The sequence below is a fragment of the Pelophylax lessonae genome, assembly GCF_965119305.1.
Source record: "Pelophylax lessonae genome assembly, chromosome: 2".
Classification (NCBI taxonomy): domain Eukaryota; kingdom Metazoa; phylum Chordata; class Amphibia; order Anura; family Ranidae; genus Pelophylax; species Pelophylax lessonae.
In genome coordinates this window covers 408579111-408602478 of record NC_138769.1, presented here as the reverse complement: position 1 = coordinate 408602478, position 23368 = coordinate 408579111, and the positions used below count along the sequence as shown (strand labels likewise).

At 44.6% G+C, this 23368-nt stretch overlaps 1 protein-coding gene across 1 annotated transcript in view; it reads left to right on the top strand.

Moving 5' to 3' along the window:
- ATP2A3 (ATPase sarcoplasmic/endoplasmic reticulum Ca2+ transporting 3) overlaps nucleotides 1-21659 on the top strand; it is a 409528-nt gene extending 387869 nt beyond the window's left edge. The window contains exons 21-22 of the mRNA XM_082244776.1: nucleotides 12092-12167; nucleotides 21252-21659. Coding sequence (XP_082100902.1) covers nucleotides 12092-12167; nucleotides 21252-21297 — 122 coding nt within the window. The 3' untranslated portion in view covers nucleotides 21298-21659. The remainder of the gene's footprint in view (nucleotides 1-12091; nucleotides 12168-21251) is intronic.
- The last annotated feature ends 1709 nt before the right edge of the window (nucleotides 21660-23368 follow it).

The following is a 23368-nucleotide window of genomic DNA, read 5'->3' as shown; positions in this document are numbered from 1 at the left end:
TTAAAATTGAACTTTTTGGCCGGAATGAGCAAAGGTACGTTTGGAGAAGAAGGGGCACAAAATTTTATGAAAAGAACCTCTGTCCAACTGTTAAGCATGGGAGTGGATCAATCATGCTTTGGGGTTGTATTGCAGCCAGTGGCACGAGTAGAAGGAAAAATTGATTCAATAAAATTTCAGCAAATTTTGGATGGTAACTTGATGCCATCTGTGAAAAAGCTGAAGTTAAAGAGAGGATGACTTCTACAAATGGATAATGATCCTAAACGCACCTCGAAATCCACGGGGGATTACATCAAGAGGCGTAAACTGAAGGTTTTGCCATGGCCTTCACAATCTCCTGACCTCAACATAATGGAAAATCTATGGATAGACCTTAAGAGTAGTGCGTGACAGACAGACCAGAAATCTCAAAGAACTGGAAGACTTTTGTAAGGAAGAATGGGTAAAGATACCTCAAACGAGAATTGAAAGACTCTTGGCTTGCTACAAAAAAGTGTTTACAAGCTGTGATACTTGCTAAAGGAGGGAGTACAAGATATTAACTCTGCAGGGTGCCCAAACTTTTGCAGACGCCATTTTTTGTTTTCTGTTATTTTGAAAGTGTAAATGATGGAAATAAAATCTAACTTTTGACATATTGTAAGAATGTCTAATCTGTAATTTGATGCCTTTTGGAGATTTTTCCATCTTTCCTTGGCTTCTTAATGCACATTAATACAAACTTTTGACCCCCACTGTATACAAACTTTGCCAGCTGATACTCTGCAGTGGATAGAAAAATTATTTTGCGATACCCAGTGGTACATAACCAGACTGCTTGCTAATGATTCCCCAATTAATGTCTCATTTCTTGTACTTACTGCGCATATCAGTTCTAATTAAGACCTCCTACCCCCCTTGGAAATTGGGTAACTGAACATCGCCCTTCATACATTCAATATTTGTTATTCATCCATTTAACAGAGTTACTGTTTGCTTACTTCATGGAATGCTTGTTTTCTCATGATTCTGTTTTGATGTTGCAAAGTGACTGTAATCTCAAGTTTTTATTGGATAACTGTAATGACCCTTCCACAAACTACTGCTCTAACTGTTGAATTGCTTCCTCTTGGCCAAATGTTGTGGCCTTTTGTTTATCAATTGGAAAAAAAAATAGGATTTAGGCTTCTTTCACACGGCCGCTCAGTTTATTTAGTCCGCTGCGGCACTTTTTTTTTTTTTACGGACGCGGATGACACTTGTGTCATCCGGTCCGTATGTCCGCATATCATCCGTTTGCGGATGATATACGGACATAATGTATGTCTATGTGATTGCGGATGTCAGCGGATGACACAGCTGACATCCGATTTTGCATCCTTTCCATTTTTTTAAACGGAAGAAAAATAGGGTTCTGTTCCGTATGTCCGCATGTCATCCGTTTGCGGATAATATACGGACATAATGTAGGTCTATGTGATTGCGGATGTCAGCAGATGACACAGCTGACATCCGATTTTGCATCCTTTCCATTTTTTTAAACGGAAGAAAAATAGGGTTCTGTTCCGTTCCAAAAAACGGAACAGAACTGAAAGGACGCAAATCGTATGTCAGCGGATAGTCATCCGCTGACATCCGCAATCCCATTGACATGCATTATGTCCGTATATCACCCGCAAACAGATGGGGTGATATACGGAACACCCGTGTGAAAGGGGCCTTATACTTAATCAAGATTGGATGTTTATTTAAAAACTGCTTCACCTAATTCACTAAACTACCCGACATACATACATACACACGTAGGGACAAATGCTCTATTTCTTTAGTAAACAAGCCCTTATGGTTTAGCTTTTGTTTTTAAATGGTATTCTGTATTTTAGCCACTAGGTGTCATCTGAAATGTTAGGAAGTATCAGCTTTTGCTTATGAATTGGGTTGACTTATTTATGGAAATATATGGTAATTTTCACAGCTTATAATACATAACCTAGCAGTTTGTGTTTGTGTCCAAGAAATAGAAATAAAAAAACTTCCCTTATGAATCTTACATAGTTGAATTATTTAGCATAACCATTACTACTTGAAATTCAGGTGGCACGGTATATAAAATAACCATGTGTCTATGCTCTCCTGAGTCTGTTTTTTCATTATGGATCCTTAGCTAAAAGTCTGCAATTGAATCTTTTCATGAATAGGAAAATGAACATTTGAAAGTTTAAATTAGAATGTGATTGGATGCGTATTTGCCAATCAACAACTGTTTTGACAACAGGGTTATATTTGTAATATATGTAACCAACATCTGACACAAAAGCAACAGTGCAAAAAAAAAATAAAAAATCTTAACTATATTTTTTTATATAAATGATTAATGTAGTGCAAAGGGAATTTATCAACTCAAAATGCAGCGTGGTAGTTCACAGCGCACAAGTTAAAGTTGAACTTTGGTCAGAAATTAGGTCCTGCTAGATCACTTGAGGCTGGCCCATTTTGCAGGTATAGCTATATAACGCATTCAAAATAAGCATCTAAACTGTTTAAAATCCAGTAATACACGGTCACCCTGTTCTGCACATGCTCAGTTGCTCTCCATTTTTAGGCACTGCCGAATTTGTAGAAGCCGATCTGCTGACAGCCTTAAAGCAGAATGAAATAGTCCTATGCTTTACAGCCAAGGAAGCTGCTTTTGTTTGATTTGCAACTGTATGGTGTTGCACATGTGATCAGTTATGACACCAGCCATCTTATGGTTTCACAGTTTGGTTGAATTCACAAGCAAATGTGACAGCTAGCAATCCCAGAATTCCAGGAATGTAACTGTTTTTTGAAACTATCAAATTGATGGGTTTAGTTCTGCTTTATGATTTATTTCTGTTCAGGGGCTCTGGGCTTCAGGAAAAATGGCAGCCTCCAGGAAGAAGAAACCGGGGCAATGCCGGAGGCAACAGCATTCACTAATAATGGTAGCCTAAAAATGTGGAGTGTATGATCCTTGCTAAAGAACATTATTTTTATCAAGTGGGTAAAGTTCCGCTTTAAGTGGATATGTTTAGATGCCCAGGCATACTCAAGACGAAAAATGGCTCTTTCCACTTTTTTTTTTTAACAAACAAGGAGTGCTTTATTGTGCAAGACATAACAATACAAAAAAATAATACCCAGTAATCAACACATCGTGAGGGTTAAGGACAATCCAACAAAGTGAGCAGCATAGCATCGCATGACACAACACAAGTAAACATGAATGCACCAAGTAATCCCGTACCACCAGCTTCAGAGGGAGAAAGAAAGGGGAAAAGAGAGAGAGGGGGGGGGGACAGAAAAGGAAAAACAGGTAAGAAAATCATGAGAAAAAACGGGGGGGGGGGCAGAAAGACTCGGCTTATTCAGCAGTCCAGGGCGCCCACACTTTATCATATTTCCAAGAATAACCCCTATTCATATAGGTCAATTTGTACATAGGCAGGTCCGCGTCGACCAGCTTGAGCCAGGACGACACAGCCGGAGGTGAGGCGGAGGACCACCGAAGAAGTATATCTTTCTTAGCATAATAAAGAAGGTACGAAAGCAACAGCTTAGAGTGATGCGAGCGTTGGTCATCATCATGAATACCCAGCAATGCCAACGCAGGGGAGACCTGGATAGCAAGTCCCAACCGGTTATTGATAACATCAAAGACCTCCCTCCAGTAGCTAGCTATCACCGGGCATTCCCAGAACATGTGAATATAAGAACCTGGGTGGGCATGGCAGCGAGGACACGTAGGATCCCGCTCAGGATATATGCGGTGCAACCTCACCGGGGTGTAATATACTCTGTGAAGGAATTTTACTTGAATCAACTTATCCCGGGACGGAATCACCAGTTTGGGACCCGACTCCAAGCACTCCTCCCAATCCTCCCGCTCTAGGAAGGGGAGATCCGATTGCCACATAGTCCAAAGTCGCTCAACTCTAGGAGACTCCGTTCCCAAAAGGGAAGCATACAAGGAGGACAGAGGTTTCTGCAGATCCCCCGGGGCCAGAAGCTTTTCAATGGGATCAGGCTGGAAACTGCGCCCTAAGAGCATGGCGCAACTGAAAATAGCGAAAACACATCCACAGAGGCAACCTAAATTGGTCCCTAAGCTGAGAGAATGACAGAAGCCTACCCAACGGCATAACATCCATCAGAGTTTTCACCCCGCATCTCGCCCAGGCCTGCGGGTCTGGGAGTAGACGCAGATGAGGCAGGAAAGGGTTCCCCCACAGGGGCTGAGCGGGAGACCACTGGTTAGGCTGGGCAAATTGGCGACAGGCTGCAATCCAGACTTGCCAGGTCATTCGAGAGGGACCGGGCACATGGGCATACGCCTGAGGACCCCTGTACACAAAATTGCGAAGATCCGCAAGGGACCCTAAGTAGGCAGCCTCAAGACATGTGGCTGCATTCATAGTTGACCCCTGAAACCACCAGTGAACGGTCACCAAAACCGCCGCCCAAAAATAAACCCGAAAATTAGGCAGGGCAAGGCCCCCCAGGGCAGTTGGAAGCCACAACGTAGATTTAGCAAGACGCGGCACGGAGCTACCCCAGAGAAAAGACCCCACACACCTCTCCAAATCCTGGAAAAAACGCACCGATACCCGGCACGGGGTACTACGAAAAATATAGGTAAATTTGGGTAAGATCATCATTTTCAGAAGGTTAATCTTCCCCAGGAGATTAAGCGGCATGCCGGCCCAAGAGGCGCAGCGCGTTCTAAGGTCAAAAAGCAAGGGCAGCAAATTTTTGTCCGCAAAGGCCACAAGGGGTTTAGTCCCCTGAACTCCCAAATAGCGAAACTCAGTCACCCAACGGAGGGGAGTCTGATGGGCCGCCTGCATCGCTGCATCATCAATAGGGAAGAGCACCGATTTAGACCAATTAATACGAATTCCAGAAAATTCCCCAAAAGTATCGAAAATCGTCAGCGGCGCCCTGGGGGAAGGACCCGCATCCCGGAGATAAAGAAGGGTATTATCCGTATAGGGATATCTTTTCCTCCACCGCGCCCACCCGGAGACCGCCCACCCCTTCTGCCGCCGAATTAGAATAGCCAAAGGTTCCAAAGCTAGAGCAAAAAGGCTAGGGGACAAGGGGCAGCCCTGGTGAGTGGCCCGGTGGAGTGGGAAGGAGTCCGACAGGTCCCCATTGGTACGTACTCGTGCTCTGGGAGCCCTATACAACAGCTGTAGGCCATGAAGAAAGTTAGGACTGAAGCCAGAGATATTCCCACTCCACCGAGTTAAACGCCTTTTCCGCATCCAAGGAGGCAATGCCCGCGTTATCATGGGGAATGGATAAATTAAGAAACAATCTGCAGATATTAATGTCATAAAACCAGTTTGGTCAACATTGATGAGATCCTCGATAACCGTGGATAACCGGGAGGCCAGAATCTTAGCAAAGATCTTGGCATCCACGTTCAGTAACGAGATGGGGCGATACAATGCGCAATCCAGGGGGTCCTTGCCAGGCTTGGGAATCAGGACCACAACCGCTTCCTCCATCGAAGCAGGAAGAGAGTCCAGGGAGGCAGTCAGACAGCAGATCGAAGAGGCGCGGTGCCAGGATCTCCTCATGAGCAGAGTAGAACTCACAAGGGAGCCCATCAGCCCCCGGCGTCTTACCCTTCTGCAGCCCAGCAATACCCCCCTGGACCTCTTTCAAGGAAATAGCAGTTTCCAAGCGGTGTCTGGCAGACTCAGCCAGCGCAGGGAAGGAAACTCCATCCTAGGTAAGCGGAGAGAGCAGAACGCGAATACGAAACCCTAGAGGAGTAGATAGCCTCATAATATTCCGTGAAGCGGGCATTAACCCGATCGGGGGACGAAACCAGATCTCCCCCCTCCAACCGAACAGAGCCCACCGGTGTGGTCAGGGAGCAACCCCTAGCCAGCCAGGCCAACAGTCTGCCATTCTTGCCGCCATGCTCAAACACTTGCTGGACAGAGTGGACCATAGCCTTTTTAGTGACTTCCATGCAAAACATAGAGAGAGCACGCAGGGCTTGTTGCAGCGCCGCATGCTTCTCCTGGGACGGGTCCGAGACATGGGCCTCCTCCAGAGCAGACGCCCGCTCCTCCAGCTCCCGGAGAGCAGCCCGCCTCTGAATGTGAGAAATGCGTGAGATATATTCCCCCCTGATCCAAGCCTTAAAGGAGTCCCAAACCACCGGAGGAGCTGTAGCACCCTCATTACTAGTCCAATGAGCAGAGATGATGTCAGCCATCTGAGCCTGCAATCTGTCATCCTGCGCCCAGTACCTAGACAAACGCCAGAGCCGCGGCCCCGCCGCACGGGAGACCTCCAAGGACACACAGACAGGTGCATGGTTCCGAAATACCACGGGAGAGGATCTCCGCCCCCTTGACTAAACGCAAAAGCGGCGTAGACGCAAAGGCCATATCAATACGAGACAAAGCCCGATACGAGGCAGAGTGACACGTAAAGGCCCTTTGAGTCGGATGGAGAAATCTCCACACCTCCGTCAGGGCAAAAGTATCAGCCCAGCGAGAGAGGTCTGGAGAATCCCGCCCCGCGGCATGCAGTCTATCCAGGCCCCGGCACAGCACCAGATTGAAATCCCCCAACCGCAATATATGAGGTGTATCAAATTGTAGGAGTCTCCATGAGCGAGTAGAGCAGTTGGACCGAGGCGGGAGGAGGCAGATAGAGTCCCACCAGAACCATGGGTATATCATAAATCTTAGCATGAATCACTACAAATCTACCCCCGGGGTCCGTTTTTAACATCAAGAGCATGAAAGGGGAGGGATTTACGCACCAACACACTCCCTTAGCATATGAGGAATAAGACGCATGATAAAGGGGTCCCACCCAGGGCCTCCGAAGACCCTGGAGGCGGGAGCCCTGCAGGTTCATCTCCTGGAGAATACAAATGTGGGGATTGTGCTGCTGTAGGAACTTAAACACCAACGACCTCTTAACAGCTGCATTGAGTCCCCAGACATTCCACGAGATAATTTTTAACAGTGTCATGAGAGGACCATAGAAACAGAAAAATAGGAATGGCCTCCACCTCGTGGAGCCCCCACAGCAAGGAAAAAAAGTCCCCGCTGCGCAGGCCCCCCGAGGACGGCAGGCACCAAAAAAACAGGCAGTACATACAGCAAAATTTCATCCCCCCCCCCACCCCACGACATGTTTAGCAACAAAGCACTCCCAAAACAGTAACTTAACCAAAAAAAGAAAAAACAAATTAAGACCCCGACAAAAAGAACACAGGCATCAACAACCCCCCACCCCGCTCCACCACCCCAAACCATGGTGAGCATGGATCCCCAAACGGGAGGGGCGACCACCATCGGAGATCTTCCCGAGGGAGCAGCGGTCGGATGAGTAGATAAGTACACACCAGACCTCACCGACAGTTCTGTAAGGGTGACATTCCACCGTGCCAGCTCCAACCCAAAGCCCAGCCAGGCAGCAGGCAGGAGCCGGACAGGCACTGCTGTGGTATGTGCAAAAATAGGAAAAATACAGGGATGAACAATGGCAGATAATCAGCGTTGTGGCGGCAGGGTATCCATCCAGGCCAAGGCATCCGACGGGGAAACAAAGAAGCGCACTGACTCACCGTCTTGCACCCGGAGTCTAGCAGGAAACAGCACACTGTACTTAATGCCCCTAGTACACAGGGCCACCTTAACAGCATCAAACGACTTCCGGAGCTTCTGCGTCTCAACTGAATAATCCGGGAATATCAGCAATTTTATTGTTTTTGATATGCAAGGGCCCCTTTGACTCTAGCAGCTCGCAGCATCTCATCTCTGTCTCTGAAGTTTAGGAGGCGAAGGATCAGTGTACGAGGGGACGCCCCAGGAGGGCCCGGTTTCGGTGGAACACGATTAGCCCTCTCCACAGTGTAGAAGGGGGAGAAGCGGGCTTCAGGCAGCAGAGAACGAAACAATTCCTCCACAAACAACGTAGGATTAGTGCCCTCCGCCAACCCCACAATCCGGGGGGATTGTTAAGCCTGTTCCGATTCTCCGCATCCTCAGCTTTGTACTCCAGAGCCCGGACTTCCGTCTGGAGAGAACGGATAGCCCCAGTGTGGTCCAAGACCTGGTCCTCAGTATGGCCCAACCATTGCTCAGCAGTGGACAGGCGGGATCGCAGCTTGTCCATGTCCTGACGGATAAGCCCCACATCTAGCTGCACTGCCTCTATTTTGGAGGTTAAGGTAGATTGGCAGGTAGCAATAGCCGCCATCACGTCCTCCAGGCGGAGCTGCGGGGAGGGAGACGAGGGCCTAGAGTCAGTTTGGGACGCCATGTTGGAGCAGGAGCGAGGCCGACCCACCACGAGGCCCGGGGCGCCCGAGAAAGACCCTCCACAACGGCCGGAAATTTAAGTTTCTTACCCCTCCCCGTATGGCTGGCGGATCGGCGGCGCATGGAAGAAAACCCGGGGTGAGTCCAGCAGCTGCAGGATCTATGCGATCGGGGAGGTTTTGCATAAAAGTTCACCAGAGCTCCGGCAAGTACGTCCGCTCAGGTCTCCATATTGGCCACGCCCCCCCGGCTCTTTCCACTTTAACTGTATTTAAAGCAGCATTAAACACAAAAGCAATTGTTTTATTATATTGCAGCTTACCAATTCTTGGATATGATGGCTGCATTTGTTTTCTTTGTTGGGCTTTCTTTATTTTCATCTGGTGATCAAGCCAGTAAGGCCCCTTTCACACTGTAGAGTCCGTCGGTGGACTCAGTTTTTCTCAGTGGGGGATCGATCTGCCGAACCCCCGCTGAGCAGACGGATGGCAGCTCTGTCTCCGCGCTGTGTGCGGAGACAGAGCTGTCAGGTCCCCGCTGTTCTTCATGGGGGAATCGGATGAGAACGGACCGTCTGTCCGTTCTCATCCGATCATCTGGACGGATGGAAAATAGGGTTTCCATCCGTCCAGATTTGACGGATCGGATGTCAGCGGACATGTCTCTTCTGACATCCGATGCCCCATAGAGATGCATGGGGCATCCGTTCAGATCCAGCAAAAAAACGGACAGGCGGATCTGAACGGTCCGCCTGTGGGAAAGGGGCCTTAGTATGTTTTTCCTCAGAACAAGCTCTTTTCAAATGTAGCTGTTTAGAGTGCTGAAAAAAAAAAAAAAACATTTACCATGGACATGGGTACTTGCAATGATCAGCTTTTTTTTTTTTTTAATGTAAAACATTTATCCCGAAAGAAAAAAAAATGTTGCTGTAAATGAAATGTAAGCTGGAGCGTGGCTTTAGTTTGCTAATGGATCTAAATCTGCTAGTACATTTAACACCCCCCCCCCCCCCCCCGCCCGGACTGACAATGCTGCTGTCCAAATGTTCCCCTGTGCTGCTTCATCCATAGTGGGGCACTCTAATAAATGGGGTGTGGCACTGGCCATATCACTAGCAGAAAACTGAAGTGAAAAAGCCTAAAAAAGAAAACTAATGCAGCCACCACAGCTATTGATTGGTGAGCTGAAATATATTACATTTTGGATGTGGGTTTAATCTGCTTTAAGGAACCTGGTAAAAATTAGCCAGATGAGATGCAAATATGCCTGCTGAAATAGTTGTAATTGTGTTCAGCCATAACTGTAATAAAAGTCCCTTAGGGACTTTTTTTTAAGCTTTATATGTTACCTGCTTGGTAATTGTTATAATTTGGTGTAATCAGAATGCTGACATCTTCCTGGTTCTCCCTTGCTAACTACCTAAACACCTTTCCTTCCAGGTCAAGGTGCCATACAAGCCTATCCATGTAAAACATGTTGACTTGGCCATGTATTAACATTTTATATATGAAAGAAAAGGAGGCGCAAAACCCCTGATCACCTTAAAAATGTTTTAATAAAATGCCAAAAACATACTCAGACATGAAGAGTAAAATCACATTACAAGAGTCCACCACATGTGAAATGGAACATGTCCCTGTAGATAGGACCGCTAACGTATTTCGGGAGTCAAGCTCCCTTCATCACCGCTAGATTTATTGCTATACTGGTGATTGTAGAAAGAAAATACAAAAATGTACTATACAAGAAGTATTTTAAAATCCATCCAAATGGAAGCAAAAAGCTAAGCAAACAGTTAATATACTGTATATACCCGTGAACAGTCTTTCTTGCTAAAAAATGTGCATAGTTCAGCCACCCCACAAACAGCATGTCCAGGTCCCGACCAACTCTTTACAATAAAGCCTAGTACACACGGGACAAGCATCAGCCGGTTAATAGAAATCAGCTGACTATCGGCCGTGTGTACTGCAGTCGGTCCGTCAAAGGGGCATTGACCAAAAAAGGTCTGCTGACTGGAGTGTTCTGGCAGGGGGGTCCCCCTTGTCAGAACACAATAGAACAGCAGGGGAGTAGTAATCGCTTTCTAGAGCATGCCACATCCTAAACATGCTGTTTGACAGTCAAACCGGACAAGAGTATCTGGATGATATGTTTATGCAGTTCACTTTGGATACTTATGATTACTTTGGTTCTGTGTTGTGTTTTGAGGGTATCTTTCTAGGGGTTGTTCCCCTTGTTCTGGCTCATTTGGAAGCCTTGTTATTAATATATTTTTAAGAAATTTGTTAAATAAAATAGACCTTTTATATGGGTTTCCATGTGAGCTATATTTGTTTCATCACTGTACTAACATCGCATAGTTAATACAGCGGCTCCTCCTGAGCCGTCAGGTATTTTTTTTTTCATTCAGCGCTGCTGGGTTGAACGGAAAACAAACTAGTACTGTGTACCAGGCTTAAAGCTAATACTTTGCAAATTTACTTTGTAATAGTGCAAGAGCAGCAAGCAGCTCACTAATGATCATATCTCTCTAATTTCTGCTCCAATTCAGAAAGTTTGTGTAGCTGAAAAAGTAAAGTAGCTGGATTACAATACTGCCTCTTCCACTCCAGTGTCAGTTCTGATATACAGGGGGTAGAGAGCCTATAAAAATAGATTAAGGAACAGTTTTAAAATACGTTCTATATTTTTTAATTATTACTTAGCTGCTTTTAAATGGGTGTCTTCTTATATCTGCCTACACTTACTTTTATTAGTTCTTTTTAATGAATGTATGACTGGACTAAAGTCTAATAGTTTTTATATTTAACTGATGTTCTGCCTTAAAGTAGTTCCAAAGTCCAACTGTTTTTTACCCCCATGCATTCACTGAATTAGGGTTAAAAAAAAAAACCCCATCCCTAAACACTCACCTGAGTCCTGACACCGATCCAGCGCTGTCCAGCTACAGCATCGCTCCTTTCACTTCCTGGTTTCACAGGAGACACTGAGGGCAGTTGGAGCCATAGGCTGTCAGGTAAACTCATGTAAAGAGGGAGTGGGGCATGGCTTACCTGAGCTATGTGGGTCTCCGGATGCACACAGCCCAACTTGGGAGCACAGGTGCCCCCAGAGCATCCGACTTGTTATTGATGCACCCAGAAAAGGGAGAAGTAGGCAGCCCTGGTGGGGCACTTCCAGAAGAGGAGGTAAGACACCTCTCTGTGGAATATCATTGCGCAAAATAGGTAAGTATACTCTCCTTTTTTTTTTTTTTTTTGTTTTAGTCATTACTGAAAACCGTGTCAGGGTGCACTTTGGCTAAGAAATATCATTAAGATTTGCAGAGGTAATTTCCGGTGTGCACTGACTCCAAAGGCTCTGTCTTATCCGGACATGTTCTGGAGTCAGTGGAAGAAGAGGAGCCTCTGTGCATACAGGATCAAACAGCCTTTTTACACAGTGCAGAGGATTAACCCCTTAGGTTCCACAATGAGTATAACAAGCATGCTTTACTGCATATGCAGACCAATTTTATTTTTGTGGGTTTACTTGTAGCTATATTGCTACAACTGTTCAGTTCAGTTGAGTGAATAACTTGATCACATAAAAGCCAGAAAGAGAATCCGAAAGAGTACAAACACCAATCATGATGTACAAGATGCAGTAATAAAGACCAGTGATGATTTGGTATCAGTTGGGACACTCTCTTCTAATTTTTCTTGTCATATAACCAAAAGTATGAGACCGCTAAATGACACCCACTAGCATTTTATTGTTTAGTACTTACTTTTTTATTTTTTTAGGTTTATTAAAAACTGTAGAACAGTCTTGGAATGGGACTGCTCAGACGAAGACTAACAGGAGTCAAGATCAGACTGGGTGATTATTATTATCTTTTTTATTAGTTTGTTTAGGATGATACCATGTTGCTTTGGAGCACGACACGTTTTTATGCTTTCTGTATTTCATTTTTTATTTATTTATTTTTGCTGTAAACAAAACTCATACCTTTTTTTGTATTTTTGAGACATGTATGCAAAAAATAGGCTTTAACCGTTCTGACAATTAAGCAAGACATACAGTAGTAAGAGTGTTGTTTGGAAATTTTAATTCTAATTGTTCATTCAAAAATCTACTAGTGTTTAGCCAACTTTAGCTTTCTATGACTGCATCCAAATGGGATGCCATGCTGTAGGAGATACCTGTAGGTGTTTTCGCCTTGTTATAAAATAAAGTATTAAGTGATTCTAGTAAGCCCCTCCGGTTTTCAGGTAAGGCATCTGCTCTCTAACCCTTCATCTGTTTTTCTCCTTTCTGCTTGTAAAATTGATCTTACCACCCTGAAAGCTTGTTGAGCAATAGAGTGGCTGACCAGCATTGTATGTTAGTGCTTTCTCCTCTCCTATAGAAAAAGACTTTCAGACTACAAAGCATACAACATATGGCTCATATATAACTTCTAACCTACAGCAAGCAATAGCAAAAAGAATGTTCGCTGGTTAAGAAGGATATTATCAGTGAAATGTTAAAGGTGAAGTCACCTATGACCGATGCTGCAGCTGTCCCCTGCTTGCTCTAAGACCGAGAAGTTATGTGATCTCTGTTCTCGGTCTTCATTGAGATGAGAGATGTGACTGTCAGTCGCCAGCTCTCTGGAGCGCAGGGCTGTGGAGGGAGCAGGAGAGGCTGGCTCAGGCTCTCAGCAGTGCGCTGAGAACCTGAGCCAGCTGCAGGTCCAGGCATCTGGGTGAATCCCGACATTGTTGGGATCCATTCAGAGACTGGAGCAGAACAGTGTCGGCTGAATCGGAGTCACAGAAATAAGGTGCAGAAATAAGTGCACTCCTGTGACCCAGAAGAGTAAGGTCAAAAAAGTGTTGGCCATATTACTCTATTTTAAGTAAAAATGTAGTGCAAAAATGTAAAAACTGGTCAAATTAGCTACAAAATTATTTTGATGGACTGCATTCATCTGCGACATATGGCATAATAGAAGAATTGCCCAGAGCAGTCCTATTCATAGGTAAAACTAAAATTATATTTCTCTTTCGTTCATCGATGGACACAGCGCTCCATAAATCATAACTACTGGGTTATATTGCCTCCTCCTGGAGTAGGACTAGGCAGAACAAAAAACTCCTGGTTATGCCCATGTGCCACCCCCAGCTGGTATATAACCCCCTTCTCTGCTCTAGGTAATCAGTTTTAATCTGTCTAGTCGGGAGTAAGGACCTAGGCTCCCGGCTGGGATCTCTGGTCATAGCAATTTTCTCCTTCCTTACATCTTTTTTGTTTGTTTTTTCTCTCGGGAGATCTACAATCAACTGCCAGGCTGGGCGACGGGCTGGATAATCTAGATTCAGTGGTCCCCCCAGCCCAGCCAGTGAGTGTGTGCAGACCGCATATACGAGCTAGGTCGGCCGCGACATGACAGAGGTTGGCCTGCAAGTTAAACGTCTTGCAGGGTCCCATATGACCGGACTTGGGTCTGAATCGCAGCGGTCCCTTGGCCGACGGCTCCCCTACTTCAGTGGTGAGGAGTTCTGTTTGGAGCATTACCCGCACCATGGAAGGGTAAGTACAGTCCCCCCCTCCCCCTTTTCTTTGGGGAGGACGCGGGTAATCTCCAGGGATGGTCGGACCTGCCTGCAGGTTCCCTCCTCCCATCCTTAAATTCCTCACTGAGCTGGGCTTCCCCCACTCCCATTTCCCCTATCTGGACCTAGAGTCTGGTGGGGGTCCCAGGGTAGAGAATTCAGCAGAGACCCCTGGGGTCTCCCCTGCTATCCCCACTCTGTAAGGGTCCCTGGATAGTGTGTGTCCCGCCCTGGTAGTCTGGAGGGGTCCCAGTGTAGGAGACCCCCAAGGTGCATGCCCTGCAGTTGCAGTGTGGGTATAGTGCAGGGGGGTGCCAGTGCAGAGTGCACAGCAGAGTCTTCCCTATACGTGCGTCCTACCTTTGGGGGGGGGGGGCGTTGTAGAGGGTGCAGGAAAGGTTCTGGCAGCATGCTTCAGTGTAGCTGATGGGGACCATTTTCCCTTAGTCTAGCTGGTCTCTGGTTGGCGGCCATGTTTGTGTACCTGAATAATGTCACGGGGCCATTTTCATTTAGTCTAGCTGATCTCCGGTTGGCGGCCATGTCTGTGTAGCGGATGATGTCACAAGGATGCTGGAGGACTGAGGCCTCTTGGAGATGCCGAAGCTCCTCCTGTTCCTGTGCCCAGGACATGTGAACAAGGATAGCGTCCATGATGATGCTGGGTTTGAATTCTCAGCGCTCCTCCAGTCGGTCAGGTGAGTTTTTGGGGGTTCCTGTTATCTCTCTCTCTGCTGATAGGTACCCTGACCCTTGGGGGGATCCTTTAGTGGTGCCAAAAAGATTGTTTTTGTACTGCAAGTTCTTCCTTTCCTCATGGAGCCTCAGGGTCACATCTCCCCACTGACCCCCTCATGGAGGTGGCAGGTCCCTCGGAAATCCCAGCTTCCCATGGTTGCACTGACGTTAGTCCTGCATTACTTAGTGCAGTGGTCCTGAACCCTGGTCCTCAGGGCCCACTAACAGGCCAAGTTTGCAAGATAACTGAAATCCATCCCAGGTGATATAATTTGCTGCTCAGTGATTGCAGTACTCTAGTCTGCATCTCCCCTTAAAATCTGGCCTGTTAGTGGGCCCTGAGGACCGGAGTTGATGACCACTGACTTAGTGTCCCGGGTGGAAGAGGCATGTGGACAAAGGCCCAGGGGCTAAGCATCCCCCGCCTGTCTCATCTGATTCTGAGCCTGATGCCGCCATGGACGCAGCCTGTCCAGTGGGGCTTAATAACCCCCAGATACATCTGATGGTGAAGATGATTCCTCCATGGTTGCAGCAGCAGCAAATGAAAAAGCGCTGATTGATGCACTGCAGTGCGTGAGACTTCAAAAATGGAGGATGCGGCTGATGTAGCCACAGACGTGGCTGTGTCGTTTGGTACGCATAAGTCCCCTTGCTCTCCAAAGGTGTTTCCTTATGTGCCTGATTTTGACAGGTTTTCCTGTAGGAATGGTAGCAACCAAAATTACTGTTTGTGCTCCCCAAATGTTTTGCTGTACGTTACCCGTTTGAGTAGTCCCTTTTTAAAGAAGTGGAATATTCTACCAGCGGTGGACCCTCCTGTTTCCAGGTTGAGTAAAGCAATCATGACCCCATGATTGACTTGATTTTTCAGACACTTTTCATAATATTGTTTAGCGCTGCAACCTTTTATTTATTAATTTCACAGGTGTTCACACTGTTTTGCAAGCTGCTATTTTTTGTAGATTGTAGATTAGGCACTGACATTTTTCTTTTTGTTTAACCATGATCCCAGTAGAGGAATCTCCATCCTTTAAGAACCTGGCTTAAAAAAAAGCGGAGGCTGTGGCATGCAGCATGTTTACTATGGTTGGTTCGGCATTGCAGCCAGTCTTTGCCTCAGCCTTGGTGTCTCAGACCCTAACTGAATGGGCCAAGCTTTTGCGCCAGGGCCTGGGAGTGAGCAGGTCCCTGCTGCTTATGTTTATTTAGGGAACTAGTTGGTCCATGGGCTGCAGTTTATTTATGATGGAGCTTTGGATACAGCTCCTGTGCTGTCCAAACTTTGTTTCAGTGGTGGTGATTAGGCGTGTGCTATGGCCTAAGAATTGGTCCACAGACCAAGCCTCTAACAAAGCTCTCATTGATCTGCCCTCTCAAGGCGATTGCCTGTTTGGGGCTTGATGACATCATTAAGGGTATCACGGGGGGAGTACCTTCCTTCTACAATTCAGGAAAGGGAAGGAGACTCCATCTCGGGACATAGAAAATTATTTTGTACTTCTGGGACGGAGAATAAGGGAGATGGTTCTTTCAAATCTTCCCCGGGAGGTTCCAAGAAACCTTGGTCAGGTAAGCCTAGAGCTAGCTTCTCCGGACCCGTAGACAAGACCCCTTCAGTATGAAGGTCTGCCCTCACCCATTTTTGGGGTGGGGGGATATCTTCACTGGTTTCCGGCCCTGTGGACTTCTTTGAGCGTCAAGGAGATCCGCAAAATCTTGCAAAGGTTCAGGTGATAGAGTTCCCCCTATCCATATTCAGGGAATTGAATTACCTAGGTATGATTTTAATTCTTACCAGGGTGGTCCTTCCTCTAGACAAATTTCAGGAACCACAGGCAGTTATTCACCGTCTGCTGTCACACAGACAGTTTTTTCTCCCGATTTGCATACAGTTTCTGTGTCTGGTGGTATCCACCTTCAAGACAGTTCTGTTTGCACAGTCCTACATGCAGCTCCTTTAGCAGGTTTGGCTCCAAAGGAGGATACTGAGGTTCGTTGCATGTTCTCGGGTTCCTCTGGCAGACGCCGTAGGCGTCCAAGGGCCTTGGTAAGGCCACCATCATCCTCGTCTCAGGCTTCTTCCTCAGTCCCTGCGAGAAATCAAGAGCAAGGATCTTAAAATCATCCTAGTGGCCATAAACTTCCCTTGGGGGCTTCTCTCAATGAATGACCAGTTGTCCCAAGGGCTGATCTACCATCCTGCTTTACAGTTGCTGGTTTTAATGGCTTTGCTATTGAAAGCCAGGTACTGAGGGATAGAGGTTTGTCTGGATCAGTGATCCCTACTATGGTAAAGGCAAGGAAGTAGTCTTCCAACAAGATATACAACCGTACGTGGAAAGCAAACATTTCTTGGTGTGAGTTGATCGGCGCTCATCCTCGATCCTTTTCTGTGGCTCGGATCTTAAGCTTTCTTCAACAGGGCGTTGATCAGAAGTTGGCTCCACCTGCACGGTCTCTTTTGCTGCCATGGGATTTAAATTTAGTGCTTTCGGTTCTCCAGAAACCTCCATTTGGGAATATTCGGGAGATTGCCTTGCCTACGTTATCCCAGAAGGTGGCCTTCTTGGTGGCTATTACCTTACCCCACGGGGTATCTGAGTTGGTGGAATTATCTTGTCGCAGTCCCTATTTGGTGCTCCATAGGGATAAAGTGGTTCTTCGTCCCTGTCCATCATTCCTGCCCAAAGATCTCTCTGTTTCCATTTGAATGAGGACATTGTGTTGCCTTCCTTGTGTCCCAAGCCATCTCATCCCAAGGAATTTGCTTTGCATACCTTGGATGTGGCTTTTAAATACATCTGACAGCTACTGAGTCCTTTCGGAGGTCAGGCTCCCTTTTTTGTTGTTACAAACAGACCAAGAAAAGGGCTGGCCGCTTCTTCTGCTACCATCTCCAGATGGATCAGACAGACGATGACTCAGGTCTATTCCATTATAGGTCAGGTTCCACCTTTCCCTGTCACGGCACATTCAACTCCGGCGCAGAGTGCTTCTTGGGCCTTCCGTCATCGGGCTTCAATATCTCAAGTTTGTAAGGCTGCCACTTGGTCATCCGTGCATAACTTCACAAAATTTTATAAGGTAGATACTTTGGCATCTGTGGATGCTTCTTTTGGCCGCAAAGTTTTGCAGGCTGCTGTTAAAGAAGAGCTGTTCCCTCTTGAGGGGCATTTTTTCTTTAAACCTTTATTATTCGGACGGGGCTCCTGTGAGACAGTTAAGGCTCCTGTGTCCTGGTTAAGGCCTGTTATGTTTAGCCTTGGGTTATTTTCCCCACCCCTCATTTTCCTTTTGGCACTGCTTTTGGACGTCCTAGTAGTTATGATTTATGGAGCGCTGTGTCCGTCGATTAACGAAAGAGAAAATGGGATTTTTGTAGTTACAGTTAAATATATTTCTCTGAGGTTGATGGACACAGCACCCACCCCTCTATGGAGTTCTGATACTTCTAATACTGCTTGCTACTAAGCTGATTACCTGGAGCAGAGGGGGGGTTATATACCAGCTGGGGACAGCCCATGGGCGTAGCCAGGTGTTTTTTTGTTTCTGCCTAGTCCTACTCCTGGAGGAGGCAATATAGCCCAGTAGTTATGATTTATGGATAAACAAAAGAAGAGGCGCCTCTAAGTGTAGACTTTTTGTAGTTTTAATGAGGTATAGTAAAAACTCACATCAGTTAAGTTACAAGCAAGGGGATGGGAACCGACCCTGGTTCCTCCAATAAAAGTGTGAACGTCTTGTACGGACGCCGCCACTCTCCTCTCTTCACCTTGGTACCGGCAGTACGGTGGATGGAACTCAAAGCGAGGCTCAGAGAGCAAGCAATCGGAAACGAGGCTTAGGAAGCATGAAACTCCGGCGTCGTGACTGGATGACGTCACAAAACTGTGACGCGTTTCTGAGCGTGCCTGCTGCCGATGATTTATGGAGCGCTGTGTCCGTCGATTAACTCAGAGAAATGGATTTTACGGAAAGTACAAAAATCCAATTTTCCTATGAAGGTTGTAAGTAGGCCCCCACAATGTTCTAATGTCAATATTGAGCAGTAGGTGACAATAATTAAAACAAAATGGGGAGCACAAGATTAACACTATTGTAATCAGTGTGCATTTAAAGGTCTGCTTTACTCAAAGCTCGCCTAAATAGTCTAGAAAAAAAAAAATACTGTACCAATTTGTACAAAAAAAAATAAAAATCTTCGCTTTCAACACAGAATTTGAGGCGAGGGACCGGAGGAGGAGGAGGATCTGGGCTGCTTTGTGTAAAACCACTACACAGAGCAGGTAAGTATAACATGTTTGGTATTTAAAAACAAAAAAACAAGACTTTAATATCACTTTGAGAATGTATTTTAAACAGAAATGAAAATGCTGAGGCTACCAAATACTACGTTCTGCCATCAGTAAAAAAAAAAAAAAAAAAAATTTCTTTCATTTATATCTGCAGCATCAGTCATATATTTTCCTTGACATTTCTTCGTATACTCATGATACTAAAAGTTAACCTTAATGCTTAGTGTTTATGTGGTAACACAAACAGGTGATCTGTACTTGGAAGAAATTTGTTTTCTTGTAAACAGTCAAGTCCTCCCCATGTATAAAAAAATGTAATTTTGGGGAAGTTTTGCCATTAACAATGCTGATGAAAGCAAGAATTTAACTATAATTCTTTCTGTGCCAGCCTTGTCATAATTGTGTACTCTGCTTTAAACGTATTTAATCACACATTGCTGTATACTTTCCATTGCTCCTTTAGCAAGAATGATTGGATTTGGAAATAAAATTTGGTCCACTAAAGGTGCAACCATGCATGTGCTCCTTTCCGAAATGTTGGTATCCTAAAATGGCAGTGGATGCTAGCACAGCCATAAATAGACTGGCAGACTGTACACATTTGTGACAGGGAAATGTGCACAGTAACATCTTGTTGTTACCACAGTTTCCCTGGGAGACCTCTGAGGTAAACACTGAGCTGATCACACGAAGCCCACAAGTTAAATTGCTATTTATCACACATTTCAAACATATGGTTGTCTGCCAGATATTTTTAGTAAAAGCATTATTTGAACTCCTATCATCGTTTTCTAGGCATTCTTGGCATACAAATACTGAAATTACAATGTGTGGAAATGTTTTACCTATTAGACATTTATTTATGCTTTTCTACTTTCTTGCTTTTCTTGCATTGCTTTATAATTCAGCACCTAAAAAAGGTAAGGCACATGCCAGTGACTTTCTGCTGTCATTCATTTAAATGGTAAATAACTTTTTTTTAGGTTGATACATTTTTGAATAATAATAAACTCCCCAATAATTGCCATATAGAACCAATAACAAAAAAAAAAAAAAAAACGTATCCAGGAAAAAATGTTTACGCTTCTCACTGAGAAACAGCTCTGAGTGACCAGAGAATATAAACTTTACTGTACACTAAGTAGCAAACAGGAAGGTATGGAACCTCGCAGAAACCTGAGATTGTCATACATGCATGTATGCATGCTGCAAACTTATAGTATTTAAAATTGGAAATCGATTTTTCTTTTATTCAATTACAAGCAACTTGGCAAATATTTGAATGCACATTAACAATGTTCATGCTATTTAAATATGTTGCTACACACTGATATATGAACATATGAAGCAGGGGCGTAACTACAGGGGTTGCAATCGCAACCGGGCCCCATGCTCAAGGGGGCCCATGTGGCTCCCCTGTACACCTGAATAGGAGGGGTGGCGGGGGCAGCATGTAGAGAAATCACTGTCCTCCTTTTTCCTTCTGTAGCTGCAGGAGGAAAGTGGAGGAGATTGGTTCCTCTGTATGCTGCCCCCGCCACTCCTCCTATCCAGTATACTTGTGTTCTGCTGTCTCTGGGCCCCTGTGTGCTCCCCTGGTCCCCCCCCCCCCACTTCTGTGCTGCCCCCCCTTCAGAATTCTCCCTTCCCTCACCGTAATAAAGGGCCCCGCAACTAGAGTAAAGGGCTCCAGGGGTCCAGGGGGCCCTTCATGGTTTCTTGCACCGGGGCCCTGAAGGTTCTAGTTACGCCTCTGATATGAAGAGAAACAAAGTGAAGGTATGTTATAGCAGCTAGTCAGATTCCAGTTGGCATATTTCTAGGGTACGTGAGAAAAGTAAGGGTCATGTAGCATCAGCAATTTTGTAGAACAGATTTGTATCCTCTATAAATCTCTCTGATAATTTTCCGTGGTAGTTTGTAGCTAGTTACAATACTTCTTTGTTCAGCTACAAACTGCCGGTGTGCCATTGTTACTAGCAGCTGGGCTGGGTAAAGATTCTGTAGCTAGGTGCAAAAAAAAAAAGACTATCGTGCATCAACTGAAAAATAAATCACTGGAACCTCTGCAAGCACAAACTCTTTATTGTCTGCTATTCAACAAAAAATACCAAGGGAAGTGATTCTGCCTGTGCCTCAGATCTGTTCCACACATTGCTGACGTGATAAGACCCTACAGCTAAAAACTGATTAGTTGCAGTGTTCAGGAACCCTATGTGTCTTTTGTCTCAAGCTGTCCTGACTAGTCCACTTTTAATAAATGCCATTGGTTATGGAAATTTTCAGAATGGGGTATTCCTACATTTGTTCTTTTTTTTTTTCTTTTGCAGGAGGAAAAGATACCCACAACATTCGGACAACAATATTTCTAAATAATGTGTCCCATCATACCAGTTCAAACTGAAGAATCCTGTGTGTCTGAAAGTCCAAAAAAAAGACAAGCTTTTACACCTATTAGACAAATGCGGGTGAAAAGTATAAAAGAAAAAAAATACTGAAATATGTTTGTAGCTTTTTTTCTGTACATAAAGGTGCAATAACTGGACATCTTTACTGTGGTGGGGATAAAATTTACATAGATTTGGCCATGCAGGATTGAAAACAGACGCTACTGAAAAGCCAGGATTTGTTTGTTAGTCATATGTGTGTCATAAACAAGAAATGAAGAGGTCTTGAGGGTGCTGAAATACTCATGACAGGGAAGCTATCACAGGCATTGATGGTTAAAAAAAAAACAACTAGCCTGTTTTTGCAGCATAGTTTTGTCATCATGAGAAACAGAGGCACTTTACAGTGCTTTGTTGTCAGTATATATAGTTCATATACAGCAACATTGTTGCTCTTGCCATAAAAGTGCCGTAAGCTGATGTTTGAAACCACGCAATCAGCTGATCTGCAAATTCATATTTCATTTTTAAAATATTCACTGAGAAGCTGTGACATTTTACTGTGTGACATTTTATATGTTATGCATTTATGTAGAGCTATCTTTACAGTGGAAACATTTGTTTTAAGTTAACCTGTCATAACATTTGTTCCCTGACACAGCCAAGGCTCCCATCCAGCACTTGAGGCTGTAATTGCCTGATCCCCAGAAGCTGCACTAATTGCAGGGTAGAAATGTCACTATACAAAGGTGCTGCTCTGCCCCAGAACTAGCAATGCACCTTTGAGCCAAGCTCTACATGTGAGGCTGAGTTATAACGGGTAACAGTTTCATGATGGGTCCCCTTTTTAATAGCCCTCTATTCATTTCAGTGTAGCAACACAAAGTTCTGTTTTACTGTAATATAGCACTGTAACTAGCTTATGTAATAACAAAGTATGCAACGGTTCTACTAATAGAAATGTAATAAAAGCCTGAGAATGTAGGGGTTTCACTGACTCCAGAAACTAAAAATACACCTACCAAACTAAAAATGAATGGATTCATTCCAAATTTTTTTTTGTTTCATATAAGAAACCTATTTAAGTAATTTTAAATACTTAAGTTGTTCTGAACATTAATGATAGTGTATTATAGGGATATTGTTTGTTTGAAACATTGCAGTAGACGGTTTATCAATGTTGCTTTGGGTGCAGGTTTGTGCTTCAGCACAGGAACGAAGTAATTATACATACATAAGCGTTTTATGCTGTGTTAGTAACTTATTATTTTTACAATGTGCTTTAAACACAACAGTTCATGATTGATGGGTCAGGATCCCCAGGGATGAAAAAAATATATATATATTTGAAGCGATGCCTTATTTTTATACCCTTTACCATTTAACCTGTGTGTTAAGCATGTGTTTTACCATGAGTGGCTGCATCTAGCTTTACAGAACCAGACTTCAGAGCCCCTGTTACTACCGTTTGTTAATGAGTATTCTCCTTTGTATCTGAATACTCCTTTATATCCATATTATTCTGTGAAATGCAAGGAAGAAGAAACTTTCAGCAGTCGCAGAATATTCACGTTGATAAGTCCCGCTAATGATTTTCATGCCCTTGTGAAAAAGTTCAATTTCATTTAAACATCAACCACATTCGTTCAGAAATGTCAGTCCTTCACACAATGAAAGCAGGTATTATAAGGACTTTCCATCATTGTTTTCATCATTTCCTTGCATTTTAATTCACATATCCTCGTTATATTTCAATATACTTAACACATACGGCAGCTTAACACATACAGCTTAGCAGCAGACCACACAAAGGGAACAGAAAATTGCAGTTGTGTACTTCATGTTGTCAGGTCAAAAGACATAACTTCCCCATTATTTTTTCATTGTATGGACCATATTTAATGAACTATTGCTTGAATTGTTACCTTACATATAATAAGGGATTTCTACCACACTGTCAGCGAACGGTCAAATTGGGGTCAATGTTTTATTATCTTTTCTGATATAATTCATCATGGAATGTATACACTTGTTATACTACTGAGCAGATCCATTGTACA